The sequence below is a fragment of the Perca fluviatilis genome, chromosome 11 (genome assembly GCF_010015445.1).
Source record: "Perca fluviatilis chromosome 11, GENO_Pfluv_1.0, whole genome shotgun sequence".
NCBI lineage: Eukaryota > Metazoa > Chordata > Actinopteri > Perciformes > Percidae > Perca > Perca fluviatilis.
Window position 1 is genome coordinate 37830013 of NC_053122.1, and position 22546 is coordinate 37852558.

A 22546-nucleotide genomic window follows, 5' to 3' on the forward strand; every position below is an offset into this window, starting at 1 on the left:
ACAGATAAGAGGAACATTTTATTTTGATTGAATGGGGATTTACAGTTTTTCCAGGCTTTTTTCAATGTAAAATAAAGCCACACAACACAGTAAGCGCCAGGAAGTACGGTAGTCGCTACGGAAGCCAAAACTTGTGCGTGTTAAAGGTGCCCTGCAACCATAGACTGTATAATATTAATGGACAACGCATCTGGTTCAGCGAAGTGCTGCAAATGCGGAAGTGCCTTAAAGCTGCATTCTATCTGAATTCCTGCAGGGGGAGAATCTTAAACCTGCATCCTATCTGAATTCCTGCAGGGGGCGACACGTGCGGTTGCAAAAGGAATTTGGTTTCTGTAGAAGTCTATGAGAAAGTGACCCACTTCTCACTTGATTTATGACCTCAGTAAACATCTTCATAATGAGTTTATGGTCTCAATCGCTAGTTTCAAGTCTTCAGCAACACAGAATGATGTTTATTTTTTGAACTATGGTCTTGTTGATTTTAAAATTGACGATAAAGCAGGGGGTGTTTCAGGGCGTGGCTATGATGTGATTGCCAGTGAAAGGTTGTAACATAACGTGGCCTCCCCCTTCACTCCTCCCTCTCGTCTAAAATCCTCACATCCCCAACCAGGATGGCTGCGCCCGTAACGGCAAACTCAACAACGAATAGCTGATCTCCACAAACCAATGGGTGACATCTCACATGCTCTGTCCATTAATATTATACAGTCTATGCCTGCAACACAAAACATGCATTTCTTTTTTTAAATATGTTGTAATAAGTGGGGAAATCAGACCAATTACAAAAGCTGGTCAGTCTGACATCATATTGCCTGAGCTCATTACTATTCATGAGCTCGCCCAGTTGCGCTGGGTAAAGGATGCTGATAGCCAGGCTCTCATTGGCTAGCTGTTAGCCAATCAGAGTCCAGCAGCTTAGTTCGTTGAATATTAATGAGAACTGGCACAAATCGAGCTGAGTCTTCCTGCAGGCTTTCTATACCGCGCTAGAATGGCTTGAAACAAGGTAACCAAGGTTACAGAGTCCATGGTAGATCTTCAGACATTACCACAAAGTCATGAAATACGTGTGGCAGGGCACCTTTATTTGGAACCGATCCGAACTGTTTGGATTCGAAACGATTCCAAGTTGGAAGCGGCTCTTGATGCCCAATCCTAACTATATGGTCTTTTCAAAAGTCTCAAAAAGACTTTTCATTCTCATTCGTCTCCATCTAGGACCCCAACAGGCTACTCCATCCAACTTAACACACTTCCTGAGGTCTCCTACCCATTCGTTTTTCTAAAAGTCAAAATACATGTAAATAGTTTAAATTCTTTAGTTTGTAGTTGTAGAAGAAAAAGTGAAGGATTTTTACTTTAAGTCACAACATTCACTTTTAGCAGTTTCATAAATACAGATCCAGAGGGACACAGAAAGAAAGAATATTTGAGAAGGAAAAGAAAGTATGTGTCTGTGTATATCTGTGTGTGCATGCTTGTTTGCTCCTGCTTACAGTTGTGCGCCAAAGGTGTTGCTTGATCCAAATTGACAAATCACCTACAAGAGTCAGTTTCCCGTCCAAACTCGTGGCAATTACAGTAGAAGAAGCGACTTGGCCGGCAGAACTGCAGAGGTGGACGGGCTCAGCGTCACATTTGATTTAGGAGGCAGCGAATACAACCAATTAGCCATTTTGGCCGAGGATCAAACGGCTATCTGTGCCTAAAAAAAAGCCCGTCTGTCCAATTAACTGAATTTATGGCCGGGGCTGAGGATCTGCAGGGCTGTGATAAGGTCATGTGTTGGGTTTGCTGTATACTGTGGCAGTTGCTGATATTTAATGCTAATGACAGATTTGTAATCTGTTAAGTAAGTGTTTTAGTTCCTGATTGTACCCACACACACACACACACACGCGCACACACACACACACACACGCACACACACACACACACACACGCGCACACACCTGGTTGAGCCAGAATCCTTTATCTTGATACCACATATTTTGCATTCAGCATTCCTTTAGTGTGGGCCTTGTTGTAGGAGGTTTTTAAAGCCCAAGCTTCTGATGAACGGCCAGTGCCGTCCGTATGTTCGTTGTTGTCCCTTGTGTTGCCGTGTGCAGCAGATACGTTACCTATTATGTGTTACATAGATAGGTTAGAGGTTACGCAGGGAGGGGAATAACATTCAGCTCATCAGACGTTTCCCTGAAAATAAAGATTCTTCACGTGTCCCACACCTAGAGTCCGAGTTTGTATGTGACTTATGCCTCCCAGACACTAAAAGATCTCTGAACAGACTTTAAAAAGACTAAAGTCTGACACCATCTCACATCTAATGTTAATATGTAAAGACTGGGAATCTTGCAGGGTCACACATTGCAAGACTACAACTAGATTTGTTTTGAAAGATTTAAGCTAGTTAGCTACGGCTAGCATTAGCTGGTAACTTGAGGGAAAGTCTGCAGATGTTCTGTTCTACTATACATCCAGATGAATGTCTCCAGTACCTGGAGGTCTGGGTTTATCCCCCGGTAAATCTCCCGTTGGATGATGCGCTTCAGAAGAGTTGAAAATCGGCAACTTTTCCTCTTTAGCATTTGGCTTAGCGCGGTGCCATAGCAACTATAAACAACACCGGCTCTAGCTTTGTTTGAAAGTTTGCTGCTTCCTGTTTGGTGCTGGAGGGGGCGCACCCATTGGTTGTTGACAACGTTCACAAGATTTATCATCACTACCAAGACTTAAAACTTAGGATAATATCAAACATGTTTGATTTTTGTCGAAACGCCTAGACAGGAGAAAGACTGACTGGGACTGAGTTTTATGGCCTTACACCAAACGATGGATCGTAATTTCATTACGATATTGGAAACTAATCTCTCCAGCGTTGGGACTTACTGGTGCGCAGGGCCGAGGGCGTGACCTCGATCTCACTGGCGGCCTGGTAGGGCTGGAAGGCCGAGGCTCCACTGCCAGCACTGAGGTCTGCAGCAAACAGGTCGGGGCTCTGGGTCCCTGTGGAGCTGGCGCTGGTGCCATCTCCACCGTGGTGGGGCTCCTGCTCCTCATACACTGCTATCAGCTGGAGGGGGGAGGCAGAACAGATCACAAGATATTAGGTTTAACAACACGCTGCTTCATAAAATGCATATCATGAAACATCAACAGACTCGACTGTTGTATGTTCTCAGAAAGAACGGGAGCAGTGGATGAAGTACAAAAGAAATACAGAAAAGTAGACTACAATTCTAGTTATTTGTTTTTGTATTTGACAAAAATAAAGCGTAACACCCAAACAATAACATCCAGTACACTGGATGTAACAAAGAAGAGGGTAATGCTGTGGGTTAAATGGGGAAAGAAAACCCACAAAAAATTTCATAATAGAGTATAATACCCCAAAATAATGGAGGGTTTTCAAAAGGAAAGTAACAGAGGGGTGGAAGAGCAAAGAGTGAAGAAGAAAAAGATTGGATTTGGGAAGAAAATGATTGCTTTCCCTCAGAAATTGTTGCATAAAACCCCAAAAGGTTAAGCAGCATATGTGAAAATAATAACTCTGTGTTACATAAGCTGCTCACACCGAGAAGTGTTATGTTAAGTAAGAGTAATATGGGGTACAACAATCTTTTCTAGATAATATAATATGATATTATTATAGTATAAGACTATATAACTTATTATTATTATTATTATTATTATTATTATTATTATTATTATTAATGTATCCTGCATTTAACCCATCCTGACTAATAAGGAGCAGTGGGCTGTAAATGAGCGGTTTATGTTCTGTAGCTGTAAAAATGTAATTTTACACAGATTACGATCTGGAATTCTTGTAGCTATATCGCTGCAATAGTCCCACTGCCTGGAGGAAGAATGAACTTCATGCATACCTCACCTACTGACTCCTAAGAATAGATTAGTGCCTATTTTAAACAAGTCATATATCTTTTTACATGTAAAACGGAAACTACGGCACAGAAGACGCCTTTACACACCAGCTGTTGGAAGTTTCTGAATATTCTTCTAAAAAGCATTTCGAAAGATTAACATATTGAGGCCGTTCAGGCAACACTGTCACACTTCTCACTTAATGAAAAAGGCAAACTCTTAAAGCAACAATCTCCACGTTGGAAGAGAAGTATTAGCACACATAATTACATTTAGAGACACAGAGACACCCACACTTCAAATCCAACTACCAGCACATGAAACCTTCATAGTAGCCACATTTAGCCTGAGAGCTGTGGAGTTTTATAGCACGCTGGACAGGCTCCCTGCTGAGAGGAACAGGCTCTCGACGGGAGCACGCACACAAACATATTTACACACCTCAAGACTCATTTTTCCCATTAGGCTCTTTACATAAATGTGCAGACATTTACTTCAAATTAGAGCTCGTGTCAGCCTGGGGCTAATGTGTACACACAGTAAGTCAAGGGCCAGGTGTGGGTGTGTTACACTTTCAATTGTAATTTACTTTTATTTTTTTGGCTTGGGTTCATAGTGTGTGTGTGTGTGTGTGTGTGTGTGTGTGTGTGTGTGTGTGTGTGTGTGTGTGTGTGTGAGAAAGAGACCAAGAACAGAAAGAAAGGAAAGAGGAGAAGTAAAAGAGAGATGAGAGTAGAATGGTTTTTTGTGTGTGTGTGTGTGTGTGTGTGTGTGTGTGTGTGTGTGTGTGTGTGTGTGTGTGTGTGTGTGTGTGTGTGTGTGTGTGTGTGTGTGTGTGTGTGGGACTCATGGGAGAAGGCAGTGCAGTAAGACTTGGTTGTGTGTTGTTGTATGCGTCCACGTCCAGATAAAACATCCTGTGTGTAAGTGTCAGAGAGTCCTCCACTCTTCCCTCATTAAGGCTCAGTTCAGCCAGAACAGCTGAGTCAGCGAAACCCCTCCCTCCCTCCCTCCTCCTGGCCCACTCCCTCAGGACACCACAGAAGAAGAACCCCCAACCCGTGTGATTTTGCAGCCCATGTGGTTGCTATTACATGGGAATCTATTTAACTGCAGTGCGCACTGTAAATGTGGTAGGGGCCTCAAAAATCTATAGCCAATCTGATATCATTCAAAAGGTAGAAACAGCGATAATTGTCAGAATAAAAGCAGAAGAGTATGGTAGATATGATGAGGCATTACAGTCTGACAGAGATTTTAGCTAATTTTACATTTCCACATACTTTTCGTGATGCACAAATCTTCAGAAGTAATGCTATTTTGGTTGGTAAGTTCTTACTACTATATGTAAATTTAATTTCCATGGATGCTTTTGCTCCTCAAAATATCAATGTTGCAATTATAAAAACATTGTGTTTCTCCAACACTGAACCCTCATTCTTTGACTACTGGAAAAGGTGCGTTTGCCCACAGGGATCCCAGAAGTTTCATATTATCAAATGATTTAAAACCAAGAGCAGTCACTGAAATCATTTGCATTACATTTTTCTACACAGTATACAAATTATGTATGTATGAGATAATCTGGGTGTACTGCATATGTGTCCATATCCTAATGTACACGGCAATAATATAGCTGTAATGCAGCCTTTAAAACCAGGAAAAGACAACACTTATGTCATATCACGATGTTACGATATCCAAAATCTAAGATGATATCTAGTCTCATATCACGAAATCGATATATTGCCCAGCCCTAACACACACACGCGCACACGCACACACACACGCACAGAGAGAGAGAGAAATGGCTGCTGATTGGCCTGTGAACGTGTGTCAATAAAAGCCAGAAGGTTTACAGTTTAAGTATGTAACCGTATTTCCTGTCTTAAATCTTTGCCTTTTACAGTTTGATAAGGGCTGCAACAATTCTTTTTTTTATTCATAATTAGTTAATAAATTATTAATTGGAACAGCCTATGCTAAACATGACATATGCTGTGATGTTGTCAATATTGTCCTTCTATTTTCTCCTGACCAACAATTGAAAAGCCCCAAATGTGAAGAAAAACGGGCAGATCTTGCAATAAACCAAACTCCTTGGATACTCAAAGCACGATAAAAGACAGATTCATTTCAAATTTTGACCCAAGCTTGTTATGGAAGCAGCCAGCAGGTCTACACATATGAACTGTGCAAAGTGGGCATGTGAGATAGCATGGGAGTAAATACACATGGGTTGACCAATGGTTCTATCACAAAATATTTCCACAATGACTTTTTTTTAGTAACGTGGATATAATGACTTAGCGGGTAAAAACAGATAATAGAGCAGCTAGAACAGCTTGGGAGACAGAAAATGACATCACTTTACTGTTACGCAGCCTCTAAAACCAGGACAAACAACACTTATGCCATATTACGGTATCACGATACCCAAAATAAAAGACGGTAAATAGGCTCATATCACAATATCGACATAATAACGGTACATTGCCCAGCCCTACAGATGTATGTGTTTGTGTGTAAATCTCACCTCTTTATCAACTTTGTTCACTTTCTTGGCCACACACTCACACCCACACACACACACAAAACCCAGGCCAAAAAAAGTAACAATAATTGAAAAATAAATTACAATGGAAAGTGTGAGTCAGTCCACTTTTCAGCAGTCACTTGCAGCTCATAAATCATCATCCTAACTCTGGCTAGAACAATACGCTGGCAGTCGGGCCAGAGTGAGGGAACCGGAGGTCTGTTGGGTGGGGGGGGGTGGGTGGCGTGACCACAACAGTGATCGCCCAGTCTTGTTTCATCAGAGCTTATGCGCTGCGGCTGTCCAAAAATTACAGTTGCCTTAGTTCTGGCTACTAACTCCAAAATATCAATCTTTCCAAGCTGCTACATCCATCTATCGACCGTTTGATTCATCCCCTCGTCACATAAAATAACGTCAAGTCATTACAATTTCACACAGAATTGTATTACATCAATAGACCACATTTTCCCTTGAGTCAAGCTCCAATGCTGCGTAGTGGTTGTGTTCCTTTATATGATTTATGGAATCTGAACCATATTATCAATAAGAGCAGACACATAAAGGGAAAGAGAGATGGACTGATTACTTGGACAGAGGGGGAAATTTGCCCGTCATACACAACGGAAATGACAAGACAAGAGGAACTGGAGCCACAAAAGCTACCAAATAATAAGGCCTGCCTCCCCCTCCGTTAACAATAAAACAAAGTATGGGTGCAACTAACGATTATTTTTATTATAAATGAATCCGCCAATTATTTTCTCAATTAATCTTTATAGTAATAAAAGTGAAAAAACCCTGAAAATATTTTGTTTGCCATCACAAAAGCTCAAGTGGCACCTGCCAAATGTCAGACGTTGTGTACATTTAAGACGTTTACTAGAATTCAATGGTAAACGTCATTTTCAAAATGGCCAAGTTGAAGTGAAAAGACAAAGAACTTGGTGTCCTTGTCTAACAAAAGTTAATGCACTGTGAAGAAGAAAAACAGATCTTCTGGTTACTTGGTATCAGCCAATAGTTTGGGTACTGGAATCAGTAAATGAAACAGAAAACATTTGGTTCGGTGCGTCCCTACTTTGACTGATTTGTGGTAGTCAACAAGGACACATTTTAATTGATTAATGGGACTACTCTACAGAAACTAGAGTATCTTATTAAACTGTTCATTGGACCCAGTTTCTGCCCAAACCCAGAACTGAATTAGTGCTTTTTGTATTTCACTTAACATTTTCTATTAATCTTATGTAACTGCCTTTACCAAGTCATGGCTCCCATAGCTTTGCCAGACGTTCCTCCAAAGTGCTGCGAAGGAGGGTCTGGCTAGTCCACATGGCATTGGCACTTTCTTTGTAAAGAGCCTGGATCAAGAACTTTTGGGCTATGCAAATAAAATGTACTCGACACTATTGAAGTTTGAGATTTATCCACCAACAATAAATATTTAATTTCTTTATTTAGCCTCTATTTGAGGTGATAAGTTCAGATAATGGATCTTGAGAGTCTGTTATTGTACCATATTCTTCCATATGCCCTTATAAAAGCAACAACAAATGGTAGGAGGTTATCCCAGACACACAAAGACTCTTAGAAGACACTTGCACTATGCACCAGAATCATCAAGAGAAATCCCTATGTGCATATTATACTTTGCAAACAAAGGTGACCCTGATTCTAGAAACCCAAATCCTCCAGACCTGGCATGCACTACACCAGGTCCGTGCCAGGGAATTAGAAAAAGCTAAGCTGTCAGCAAAAGGAGGGAAGTAACCACTTCTCTTTCGCCTACACAGCTGTGTAATCCAAAACATGTTGTCCCATCATCTCCTCTTAGGTCGAAAAACTGCAGCCTAGAGCTTTTTCCTCGGTTACATGCTTCAGGAACTGTGAAGAAAATGCGATGTTGCAGCCGCCCTTTTCCCAAAAGTGACAGCCATCGAAACCTTCAAAATCAACCCCGCCGGCCGCCGCAGCCAAAAACCACAGAGTGCACACAGGCAGCGACCAATGTTACCCCTGGGGTCAGCATACCACGCTGTTTATGGGAGGGGATCAGTTTCAAAATGACATGTCTAGCATTAGAGGGAAAAAACTAGAGCCACCATGAAAAAAGATCTTTTTTAAACGATGGTTGGTCACATTAAACTTTAGGTGACAACATGATAAAAACTTAGAGGTTTTTTTTTTTTATGGTTTTGAAAGATGAACTGTGTTTTTTTTGTGAAAATGGATACTTTGCCTATTTAAAAAGTAAGCCATAGTTTGACTGTGGAAACAGTCCGTGATAATCATAATTGTCATAATAAAAGAATAACAGTATGGTAGATATGATGAGGTTGTCAATGCAAACAGCCTTTAGTCTTGTATCAGATCAGTATCAATGTATCAGACATTACAGGCTGACATAGAGATTTTAGCATTTCCACATACTCTTCATGATGCCCAAATCTTCAGAAGTAATACTATTTTGGACAAGTTCTTACTACTATATGTACATTTCCATTGATGCTTTTGCTCCTCAAAATGTCAGAGTTGCAATTATAAAAACATTGTGTTTCTCCAACACTGAACCCTCATTCTTGGACTACTGGAAAAGGCGCTTTTGCCCACAGGGATCCCAGAAGTTTCATATTATCAAATGATTTAAAACCAAGAGCAGTCACTGAAATCATATACAATTTATGGTTTTGAAAGATGAACTTTTGGTCCCATCATTTTTTTTATGTGAAAATGGATACTTTACCTATTTAAAAAGTGAGCCATAGTTTTTGTTCTTTCCTGACTGTAGGAGCCAGAAAAGCAGTTTTTGTTGATATTTAAAGAACAAAAGTAACTACAACTGCAAGCAGTTATGACGGGGTCCAAGCCTCCTTGGCGCGAGTCGCCCCCGACGACCCGAGGAGCATGCGAAAGCGGAACCCAAAGCGTTAACGGTGGGGGGGCATACATCAGGAAATATTAACAGATGTGAGCCGCAAGGTCTGTGGCACGTTGCCGTTGCAAATATCCCATTAACATTGATTGAGTAAAAGGGCCAAAACTGGTCTACGTTGACTATAGCGCCCCCCTAATGGCCGATCTTCGCCAAATTTGGTACAGAGCCTCAGAGTGGTATGCCAAACAAGCATCAGAAGTTTCACATTGATAGCAATTACTACGGCCGAGAAATTGCAATCGCATATGTCCCATTTACATGCATTGAGTTATTGGCCAAAACACAAACATTGACTGCTTTGCAACCGCGGTTCTCCCACACCTCGGGCTTGGACCCTTAATTATTTAAAAACTTCCCATATGTGGGCTATAGTTCTGATCCACTGATTTTTATTGAATCAGCTAGGCCACTGATTGGCAAATCAGACACACCATAGTAATTGTGGGTGTGGTATAATTAATAAAGGGAAGTTGGAAACACAAATAGAAAGTTATTTTATGTTAGTCCTAGCTTTAGTTGAGACCAAACAGTTTTTAACCATCTGGTCATCCTGTTTCATCTTATTTGATATCATTTATGAAGCCATCTATATTATTTATTCTCCCTGATTCAAACACATATATTAGGCTACAATGTTTTGGTAGGATCAGAAAGATGTATTTCTATAGGTAGGATATTTGAGTTTAATTATTATTTTCAAACAAGGAAGGCATGGTGCCTGGATCCACAACGAAGGAACAAAGGTGCGTTAAAACCACTCTTCTGTAGCTGGGGCAGTGGCTATCATTTTGAAACAGAATAGCAACTACAATGACATTTATTCATCTCGTTTTCAGGAAATCTTCTCGAGATCTTCACCTCGAGGTGAGACCTTGGAAGAATGTGACTCTTGACAGGTTCATTAGGTAAAGAAGGAAATTGGCTGTATACAAGGTTTTTCTTTGAAAGTCAAAAAAAGAAGGCTGAGAGTTTGAGAGCTGTGACGAGACTTCTATAGTTACATGGTTTGCGCTCACCGAGTAACAAATACACAAGGGTGGGAAAAGCAATTCATCAAGGCCACGGAGGGAGAGGAGAGGCCTTTTCTCCGCTTTCATACGTCCAGTTTGATTTGTTACCTCAGAGGTTACATGAAAGTGTTCATCATCATTTTTCCACAAACAGCTGTACAGGCAAGGTTGTACAGGAACACACTGGGGAAAATATTACAGTCACTCACACCACACATATGTTATCAACAATTGATCTGGTATGTATATAATAATTAGACTCACACATTTATGGTGAGGAGAGGCAGCTCGACATTATGACGTATTTCAGATTTCCACACATACATGCATACACATACTTTACCTCAGCATTTTATAGCGAGGCAGGCCCTGTGGCTTGAAATAAAAGCAGCCTCTGGTACACATGAACTTGACATCCTTGTGAAATAAAACCTTAACTTTCAGGAGAGAGAGGCCGAGGCCCTACGTCACACAGCAAATGTCATTCATATATCATTCTATTGGTCTGGGGCTGTTTTGCATGTTTTTTACTTTAGGCCCCCTCAGTTCCAATTAAGGGGAATATTAATGCTACAGCACACAATGAGACAATAGTAGTGCTGGGTATGGTCAATGATTTTCGAATTTTATTCCGAATCACAAGGTCCCAAATTGATTTTATTCCAGATTAGATTTTATTTTCGAATATCATATTCAATATCAATTAGGTTAGAAATATCCCAGTTACAATACCAATTCTGCTTGGATATGAAAGATATTCTACAATTGTACATTTGTACACCCTCTAGCCTGCTGCATTATTAAAAGTATCAATGTTTACATTAAGAATTGGCTCCCATAGCAGTTACATTGATGTCAGGGTTTCCCCCAAAAAAGTTGTTAAGCGCGGTGGCAAGTGTCTTTTTTTTTTCTTTCATGAGGGCCCAGCTGAGGCCAGTCCCATGCTGTTTTTAGCATTAAAAGGTCCCATGGCATGAAAATGTCACTTTATGAGGTTTTTTAACATTAATAGGAGTTCCCCCAGCCTGCCTATGGTCCCCCAGTGGCTAGAAATGGTGATAGGTGTAAACCGAGCCCTGGGTATCCTGCTCTGCCTTTGAGAAAATGAAAGCTCAGATGGGCCGATCTGGAATCTTCTCCTTATGAGGTCATAAGGAGCAAGGTTACCTCCCCTTTCTCTGCTTTGCCCGCCCAGAGAATTTGGCCCACCCATGAGAGAGAGACATCATGGCTTTCAAACGAGCAGTTTGTCAAGGCCACACCGCCACCCTCCACCTTGCCCCCCCCCAACCCCCCAACTGATTTAAATTGGAAAATTGATTTTTTTAAACCTAGCCCTGGACAATAGTGTGCTGCCAGAAAGACCCTAACCCAACACCTTTGGGATGAACGTCGGATGAATGTCGATTTATAAATGCAGGCAGAATGTCTGGGAGCGACAGTGCTTCTCTTACAACACCATTTCTACACAAAACGTTCAATTCTAAAAGGAATCAGAACTGACATCTGACTCAACTTTTCCAGTAAAGCTTCAGTCTACATCTATCACATTTCGGTTGATCCCATCCCATTTCTACATTCAGTCATTTAGGTGCAGTTTGTACAGTGAGTTCTGAAGTTATTTGGTCACTTTGTTCCCTCGCAGTCACCACATATCACAGTAATCCACTCACACAGTCATATCTGCAAGTTTCACAAAGACAAATGTAAGACTTCTTGGACCTTTAACAGTTTCTAGGAATTTCATTTAAGATCATTTTAACAACCAAAACAAAGAAACCGAGCTTGCAGAAGCAATTTTGTTTTGGACTTGGAAAAAATACAATGGGCAATTTCCCTGCATTTATTCCCCATAAAATCTCACATTCCTCAATATGATTAGCATATTATATTAACTTATTTTATAATAATCCAAGAGCTGAAAAGCATGTGGGTCTAACAGCACAATGGCTTGGTTATTAACTTTAAATCCCACTAAACACTCAACAGTGTCCAATACTAACGAAGCCTGCATGAAATAGTGGAAAGTTCAAGATGCCAGACTGTTCGGAACTTTCTCAGACTTTTAAAATCTGATTTGACTCATTTCTGTAATCAAATGGGTGTTTTGCAACAACTATTTTGCGAGCCTCTTTGGAAAAGGGTTCATCTGAGCAGCAGAACGCCACGGGGGGGGGGGCGGCGGTTTGGATGTGTGACAGATGTGCTAAGATTAGCCGAGGATAGCGGACGAGCAGCGCAACCCCAAACTCCCACAGAGACTTCTGCAGAACACACAGTGACCTAGACTCACTGAGTTTAGACAAAGACACACACTCACAGAAGAAGAGGGAGACATAGCAAATATAACAGACACTGCCCGGGTGTGTGCTCACTTTATACCACACATAAGACTCTCCAGCTGATCCAGAATGCTGCAGCACGTGTTCTGACGAGAACTAAGAGAAGTGATCATATTTCTCCTGTTTAGCTACTCTGCACTGGCTTCCTGTAAAATACAGGATTGACTTTAAAGTCCTTCTCCTGACCTACAAAGCCCTAAATGGTCTAGCACCATCCTATCTAGAACAGCTCTTATTACCTTATTGTCCCACTAGAGCACTGCGCTCCCAGAATGCAGAGCTACTTGTGGTTCCTAGAGTCTCTAAAAGTAGACTGGGGGCCAGAGCCTTCAGCTACCAGGCTCCTCTCCTGTGGAACCAGCTCCCAGTCTGGGTTAGGGGGGCAGACACCGTCACCACATTTAAGAGTAAACTGAAAACTCTTCTCTTTGATAAAGCTTATAGTTAGGGAGTGAGGAGTTGCAGCGTCCGCCTAACCCGGCCCACCTGCTTCTCTTCATAGTCATCAGATTTGTTTATTGATCATATAATCAATAATATAGTGAGATTAGAGGGAGGCAGGCCAGTACAGCCTCTCATCAATGTTTTCATTTGTTTCCTTTCGTATGCATCCTGTCCCAGAACTGCTTGTTACTAACCTAGCTCTGGGGAGTTTACTCCCCGGAGTCCTTATGTGTCTTCTTCACAGAGCTATGTTCTGCGATTCCCTTCAACGCCCGGCCGCGTTCTGCTGCGTCCGCCGCATCCACCCATGCTCTGCAGCGCCACGTTTCATCCCGCAACGTCCTGCTGTGACATGAACTACAACGACTACCTTCGAAGTCACTGTTCCATTATCTTTAATGTGACTATTATCACCACTGTTCATCACACCCCCAACCGGCCCGTCAGACACCGCCTACCAAGAGTCTGGGTCTGCCGAGATTTCTTCCTAAAAGGGAGTTTTTCCTCGCCACTGTCACAATAGCCACTGCTAATGCTTGCTCTTGAGGGAATTACTGTAATTGTTGGGGCTTTGTAATTTATAGAGTGTGGTCTAGACCCACTCTATCTGTAAAGTGTCTCGAGATAACTCTGTTATGATTTGATACTATAAATAAAATTGAATTGAATTGAAATAGGGCTGGGCAATATAACGATATTATATCCAGAGGTGGAAAGTTAAAAATTACACCTCACTCACGTTAGTGTAATTGAGTAGTTTTTATTGCATACTACAGATGCACCGAATCCGGATTTTTGGGGTTCGGCAGAATACAGAATCCACTGGTTAAGATTCTGCCGAATCTGAAACTGAAAACCGAATCCTCCTCCCATCCTCAGTCCATGAACACAGTAAACACATTAACGAAGTAAGCAACCTTCCTTTGCCGTACCTGAAGTTGCTGCATTCTGGCTGCTGTCTGGAGATTCCTTCATTCACAACTCGTATTCTTTCAGATGTTTCATACCAAATGTTGTAACAGCGGCCATGTTGTGTATAGTTTAGGGTCCTCGCCAACACCAGACAAATCAGCATTGCAGATTGAACATGTAGCTGGACTTGAATGGCCTTCTTTTGACTGAAAGTACTGCCAAACAACACTTTTTCTGCTCACCAGTTCCATTTCCACTTTCTCACAGCCTGCTGCATTGAACGCTCCACCTACGGAAACACCTTCCCGTAATCAACGGCGCCGTCATTAGGCCTACGTCGACCAGAGTAGACCGCGTAGGGCAAGCGTAGGGTTCGATTTGGTGGGAAAAAGAAACCAAACCCATCAAAAAGCCCAATATTCATCCGAATCCAAGATGAATCCTGGATTTGGTGCATCCCTAATGCGTAGGTCTACTTTTAAAAGTGTTTTTTAAAATCTGTACTTTTACTTAAGTAGGTTTTGTTCACTCTGTTTCATTTTAAATCACATATGTTACTAAGTTTAAAAAAAGGAAATAAAAAGCTCTCTAACATTGTTTTGTATCTGTCAACAAACTCCGATCCAGAGTTGCTTTGTGCCCTTGTCAAATCTCAAAAGACCGGGATGTACATAAATAAGCATGAATATGATATTAAGTATAAATGTAAAAAAGTGTATCTTCCCTTGCCGTTAAAAAAGTAACTTTAACTCTGAGTACATTTTAAATGAGTTACTTTTTACTTTTACTTGATATCGTCGAGGCTAGATATCGTCTTAAATTTTGGATATCGTAATAGGACACAAGTGTTGTCATTAAGCGCTACATTACAGTAAAGTTATGTCATTGTCTGATCTTACCAGACTGTAACTGTTCTATTATTTGCCTTTACCCACTTAGTCATTGTATCCACATTACTGATGATTATTTATCTAAAATCTGATTGAGTAAATATTTTGAGAGCACCAATAGTCAACACTACAATACTGACATAGATGCATTTGGTCAAAGATATTGTGATATTGCCCAGCTCTACCACATACACACTAGCAAAGTTCCAGACACTCAACCTATCATTGCTAAAACACCTCCTTACTCACTCAGTCTGCCCCACAAAACACAAACTGACACAAAACGCACAACAATTATGTTGGAGCAAACACAGATTTAGGATGACATTGTAGAGGAGCTGAGGACGATCTAGAGCGCTGTAGAGCAATTACACTCGGCATATTGACCCGCTATCAATTTCACTTGAATCCAGACAATAGAAAACGTGTGTGGGGGGGTGACGGGACACGTGGGGCCTTCTGAGCCCAGGCCAAACTGACATAGTGAAAACGGCAATCGGACAGAGCGGGGAGTATGGGGGTAGTGAGGCACTGAAGGTGATTCATTCTCCAAAATTACCAGAGTGCTGAGTTGTGACTGGTATTCCCTGAAAGATGTTGCTCTGGTTCTCTTCCTGGTGGAAGGCTTCTGAACCGAGAGAACACTTCACAGCCATGTGTGGTAGTTAGAAAGAAATGACTGACCTGATGCAAACAATGCTTGGGATTAGGTTTTAATGCACATTTTCTTTGTTTTTTTTAACCTACACAGATTCCTTTTTAGGGGGCTTTTTATTTCATCATGTTTTCCATCTTAGTTTTGATTAATAAAGGTAAAATAAATCCAGAAATAGGTCAAGCCTTTAAAAAGACACGCTTATTCTCTTTCTAGCCGAGAGTTGGATTGATACCACTCACTTGTGTGTACGCTACATGTGAAGCTGGAGCCAGAGTACCGATTAACTTAGCCAGTGGTGGAAGAAGTATTGAGATTATTTACTTAGGTAAAAGTACTAATACCACACTGTTACAAATACTCTGTTACAAGTAAAAATATTGCATTGAAAATGTTACTTAAAGCTATAGTCTGTAGTTTCTGTCTCCCCCATGAGGAATTCTAAGTAATGACAACAACAACACTGTCGGCAAGTCCACATGATTAAAGCCTTCCGTGATTAATTTATAATCAAACATCAGATTTTATAAACTACATGTGTTTTGTGTGCAGGAATCTTAATGTGTAAAGTAACTAGTAACTAAAGCTGTAACAGATGAATGTAGTGGAGTAAAAAGTACAATATTTCTCTCTGAAATGTAGCGGAGTAGAAGTAGAAAGTGGCATGAAAAAAAAAGACTCAACATTTGGACTTAAGTACAGTACTGGAGTAAATTATTTGGTTTGATTCCACCACTGAGCTTAGCTTAGCATAGAGGCTTGAAGCAGGGGGAAACAGCTAGCCTGCCTGAGTACGACTGCAGGATAAAAGTATTTCTTTAGTGACTCCCACTGAGGAGTTTTGTTTCAGGCTGAGGTCAAAATTAAACCTGTAATTTCCATATTTTTTTTCTGTTTTCGCCTCTGTCTTCATTGTCATATTTGAAAATCCTTGTTCTCAAGTTAGCCCCAGCTGCTCCTTCACTCTGCTGGAACAGCTAAACTGACCATTCTGGATATCGGAGCTTTTAAAAAAACACGGTTGAAGAGTGCTGACAGTCTTGCAGCACGGTGAAAAGTGTGTTTAATTCAAGCTGCTGAAAGCTGATAGATGTAGGTACAGCACAGAAAAGGGGACACACACACACACACACACACACACACACACACACACACACACACACACACACACACACACACACACACACACACACACACACACACCTGATATAGCACTGTGAACCCATTTCTGAAACCTCTGTAAAAGGAGATTGTCCTCTGGCTTGACAGGTAGAGCGAGGTACTACCACTGCCATGGGTTCAGCCTCATTTCCCACTGAGGCTGCTGAAATGCACTCAAGTTACTCTGGGTATTTGGAACAAATCCCATCCATCAAATCAGCTCGAACCAAACTAAAAGACAAATTATGCCTAGTAAACTTTTTGGCAAAGCCAACATACTTTTTTAGTCCTAAAATTCTTTGTCTTATGTTATTTCTGTTAATGATTTATGTATCCACTTAGCATCACTGTAATCAGGGCATGACATTAGAACCCGCCAACCCACCAAATGCGGGTAGATTTCGGCAGTGGCGTGTAACAAACTCACTCTCATTAGCCACTTTGGCGGGTGGCGTGCCTTTATATTGTAACACAGGTGGCCCGTATGGTGTGGTGGTACACCAAACCATCAAGCCACAGCGATCCCGTAAAATATCCGCCAGAGCTCAGTTCAACACTCGCACGCGACTTGGTAAACCAAGACAACGGTTGCGTCTGTACAGGTTTGTAGAAGAAGTACAGAGAAATGAAGTGGTTTATGGTTTACAGTGCCTTGCGAAAGTATTCGGCCCCCTTGAACTTTTCGACCTTTTGCCACATTTCAGGCTTCAAACAAAGATATAAAACTGTAATTTTTTGTGAAGAATCAACAACAAGTGGGACACAATCATGAAGTGGAACGAAATTTATTGGATATTTCAAACTTTTTTAACAAATAAAAAACTGAAAAATTGGGCGTGCAAAATTATTCAGCCCCTTTACTTTCAGTGCAGCAAACTCTCTCCAGAAGTTCAGTGAGGATCTCTGAATGATCCAATGTTGACCTAAATGACAAATGATGATAAATAGAATCCACCTGTGTGTGTAATCAAGTCTCCGTATAAATGCACCTGCTCTGTGATGGTCTCAGAGGTCCGTTTAAAGCGCAGAGAGCATCATGAAGAACAAGGAACACACCAGGCAGGTCCGAGATACTGTTGTGGAGAAGTTTAAAGCCGGATTTGGATACAAAAAGATTTCCCAAGCTTTAAACATCCCAAGGAGCACTGTGCAAGCGATAATATTGAAATGGAAGGAGTATCAGACCACTACAAATCTACGAAGACCCGGCCGTCCCTCTAAACTTTCAGCTCATACAAGGAGAAGACTGATCAGAGATGCAGCCAAGAGGCCCATGATCACTCTGGATGAACTGCAGAGATCTACAGCTGAGGTGGGAGACTCTGTCCATAGGACAACAATCAGTCGTATACTGCACAAATCTGGCCTTTATGGAAGAGTGGCAAGAAGAAAGCCATTTCTTAAAGATATCCATAAAAAGTGTCCTTTAAAGTTTGCCACAAGCCACCTGGGAGACACACCAAACGTGGAAGAAGGTGCTCTGGTCAGATGAAACCAAAATCAAACTTTTTGGCAACAATGCAAAACGTTATGTTTGGCGTAAAAGCAACACAGCTCATCACCCTGAACACACCATCCCCACTGTCAAACATGGTGGTGGCAGCATCATGGTTTGGGCCTGCTTTTCTTCAGCAGGGACAGGGAAGATGGTTAAAATTGATGGGAAGATGGATGGAGCCAAATACAGGACCATTCTGGAAGAAAACCTGATGGAGTCTGCAAAAGACCTGAGACTGGGACGGAGATTTGTCTTCCAACAAGACAATGATCCAAAACATAAAGCAAAATCTACAATGGAATGGTTCACAAATAAACATATCCAGGTGTTAGAAGGGCCAAGTCAAAGTCCAGACCTGAATCCAATCGAGAATCTGTGGAAAGAACTGAAAACTGCTGTTCACAAACGCTCTCCATCCAACCTCACTGAGCTCGAGCTGTTTTGGGCAAAAATGTCAGTCTCTCGATGTGCAAAACTGATAGAGACATACCCCAAGCGACTTACAGCTGTAATCGCAGCAAAAGGTCGCGCTACAAAATATTAACTTAAGGGGGCTGAATAATTTTGCACGCCCAATTTTTCAGTTTTTTATTTCAGTATTTTCAGTTTTATAAATTTCGTTCCACTTCATGATTGTGTCCCACTTGTTGTTGATTCTTCACAAAAAATTACATTTTTATATCTTTATGTTTGAAGCCTGAAATGTGGCAAAAGGTTGAAAAGTTCAAGGGGGCCGAATACTTTCGTAAGGCACTGTATAAAATCAGAGCTGAATATTTGATGACTGCAGTGTTATACATTTTAAGTAGTATTGACTTGGGTGTTTACAGTGCTCATTTACATTTAAGAGTTGTAAATCTGGTTCTTCAAGTTAATTTTGGCACACTAGTCAACTTTATTCAAATTAAACGTAATGTCCCACAAAATAGCGGCTAGTGAAAATGCTGAGTGGCTAGTAGCTTTGGAAAAGCAATAGCCACAGTGGCTGGTGAGCAAAAAGGTTACTGTCAAGCCCTGATTGTAATGCTATATGAACAGTAGTGAACGTCTATATTAAAATAAGCCTTGTATCACTGTCTTCTAAAACTACTCTGACTTTATTCAAAATGAAATTTATTCCAATATTTCACTTTGTACTCAGGTCTCACTTGCAAATGAGCTCTTTATCTCAATCTAAATGTGCCCGTTCTAATGTAAATGTACAAACACAACTGCTGTTGTGCCATTGGGAAGGGTCAGTTCAGTCCTCCTGGAAGACTAACCATTACAGGGACATATATAGGGACAATACTCATCTAGAACTACCTCTAAAGCTTAGATCGGGCTCAAAAAAAATCAAGCCCAACCCTACCTGAGCCCATGCATGTTGTGTCCAAGCCCGGCCAGGCCCGACGTTTTTAATACGTGGGCCGTCATAACCGACGTTCTCAACTACAATTCTGAGTTGTTGAACTACAGAAATCTGTTTAGAATTATCTTAATGACTAATGCAACACGGACAAAGCATGTTGTTTGTTTATTCAGAATGGAATGGATCACAAATGGATCCGAATGAAGAAACATGAAAATAAAACCTCGACCCTAGCTCCCTCAGCCGAATAGTGTGGGTAACAGATCAAGGCAGCAACCTAATCAAAGCCCTGGAACCATACAGGAGACTTTCTTGTCTCAATCACCTAATTAATACTGTCCTTCCTTTGCCCTTCTCCCCACCCAATTAGGCTAATAAGGTCATGATTAAAAAAACACAAATACTTGATCAAGGCCTGAGGATAGTGGCGGGAAAAATCTGCCAAGTTCGGGCTCGGGCAGAGAATCTAAACTCTACCTACCTCCCTATTGTTCACTGCACATTAGTAGTGAGCTGTATTTTCCTCTTGTTGTTAGCTGCCAGTGGGCGTCACTGATTGGCAGTGTTCAATAAATGTTCAACTCTTACTTCGAGCTAGCCTGGCCAAACGCCGTCTACTAAGCTTAATATAAGTCTGTTGTGCCACTTTAACTCACATTAGACTAATTACACTAAGTGTGTGTGTGTGTGTGTGTGTGTGTGTGTGTGTGTGTGTGTGTGTGTGTGTGTGTGTGTGTGTGTGTGTGAATGTTTAGTGTGTGTGTGTGTGTGTGTGAGGGGGTTGAGGGGGTGGTTAGCTAGCACCACTAATGAGCACCATACATCACATGCTATCAGGGCTAATCACTTGAGGGCTATATTTAGCCATTTAGCTTCAATTACCTGTTTTCCATGGGACTAATCAACACTTTGCAGGTAACACTGCCGCTGTAAATGTGACTGTGTGTGTGTGTGTGTGTGTGTGTGTTGTGTGTGTGTGTGTGTGTGTGTGTATGTGTATATATATATATATATATATATGTTTAATTAAGTAGGACACCCTGTGTAGGAACATAAGGGCTTAATAGCTTCTGGAAGGAAACTGCAGCTCTCGTCCTGAACTTACGCTGAGCTGAGATAAATCAGATTAGTTACAACTTGATGACCTGGACTCAAAAAAAAAAAAAAAAAAAAACATTTCTGCAAAACAAAATAATTACAACTTAGATTATTGGGGGTTTTTTTGGCCTATGTTGTTGTCGTGCCTACATGTATTTGTGGTTCAATTTATTTATAAACCCCAACTTAAAAAAAAATAAATCGGGAACAGATCAGATCATTAAGCTCTTTAACAAGGAGAAAATCAACATTCAGTTTTTTTTTTTATTTGATTTAGTCTAAGCTGGACTGTAGATCGGATCAGGGTTGACATATTATACGCAGCATGTTTTGTTTTCATTGCTGCTTCTTCTTTTTAAAAAACAAACCGGACATTACTTTATCTCAAACAATATCTCAAACCTGATCCTCTGCATGACCCGGCATTGTACTGTACTGTCGGTCAGAGGTCTGGTTTTTTCTGCTGTGTCGGTTTCGGGACAACAAACAAGTTACTCCTCTAACCTCCGTGACACCACAGAGGAAACAGGCTGCACATTTAATGGATGTAGGGCTGCGCTAAAAAGAGCTTCAAATGTCAACAGCGAAAGGGAGGGAGAAGAGAGAAAAGGAGAAGAAGGCAGGAGGATAGTGATGATGGAAAGAAAGATGGAGGAGAGAAGGAAAGGAGAGAAGGTAGGGTTGATGAAAGGAAGCCTGGGGATGGGAAAAAGGGGATAAATATAGATGGAAGAGGCCCGAGAGGGGAGAAAGCAAAGGAAGGAATAGAATTTCTTTTTTTTTTTTAAAAGGACAGGGAGAAAGGAGACGATGCAGTTAGCCAGGGAAGTGGGTGAAAGAAGAAAAGAGGCCAGACAAATCGTCCGTGAGAAAGACCCGACAGAGGGGGAGCGAGCTCTCGGGATTGAACAGAGTCTGGCTGAGAGGCTCAGAACACGGTGAACTGGACAACTTCCCCCTCTCTTTGCCGGGAATTACTCTGTCACTCCTTTGGCCTGGCCCGGGACAAGTGGTGCTAGTTGGAAGGGTTAGCCTAGCGTGAGTTCAAGTGTGTGCGTGTGTGTGTGGCAACACAGCTGGCAAGGCTCGAGCGTTGGCGCAGTTTTCTGTTGCACAATGAAACGGCCGTCAGTTTAGAGGAAACTGCTCTGTTTTAGCAATAATTTGGCTGAATTTAAGAAGTGAAGTGAGGGGGAGGCAGAGGGAGAAAGAAAAAATGGGTGATAGGCAGGAAGGAGGATTAAGTTTCGTAAGAGAGACTGATATTATACAGTACATACTGTCTGTATTTATCATTATATCTATTAAAAGACCAGGCTTCTACTCCAAAAATGCAAGTCCATAACTCTCTCATGACTTCTTGTGATTAAGTCGGAGTGCTTCCAAAAACTGAATATGTTAGAGTATTACTGTGCAAATTCAAGTTTCAGGCTTAGAAAGAGGTCCCTACACACTGCCTCGCTACGGTTATCCAGCACAACTGTTGTTTTGAACCATCAGAACGACACTTATAAAATAAAGCCATGCAGTTATATGTGAATAAAGTCAAATCAAGTGTCTTCTTACAGTTAATACTGTCATCTCTGATACTACAGTTTATTGTTCAACTGTAAAGCATCCTTCCTCAGTAGGTCGTTGTAAAGACCAAATTTGGAAATCACTGCCAAAAATGACAAAAAATTTGTTTGTGTAAATAGAATATCTGTCAGTATATCAATTTATTTCATTTTATTCAAATACTTATTTAGGCATTGGCCTAAATCCCAAATCATCTGAGCAAAACAAAAAATGATATCATAATGGTTGTTTTTAAAGACAAC

The 22546-nt window shown here is 41.2% G+C and overlaps 1 protein-coding gene across 6 annotated transcripts in view; it reads right to left on the reverse strand.

Moving 5' to 3' along the window:
* The window catches only part of LOC120567663 (partitioning defective 3 homolog), a 351607-nt gene that overhangs the window by 206086 nt on the left and 122975 nt on the right, over positions 1–22546 (reverse strand). For all 6 annotated transcript variants that reach the window (XM_039814627.1, XM_039814626.1, XM_039814628.1 and 3 more), the window contains exon 3: positions 2896–3079. In XM_039814627.1, the coding sequence (XP_039670561.1) occupies positions 2896–3079 (184 nt within the window). The remainder of the gene's footprint in view (positions 1–2895; positions 3080–22546) is intronic.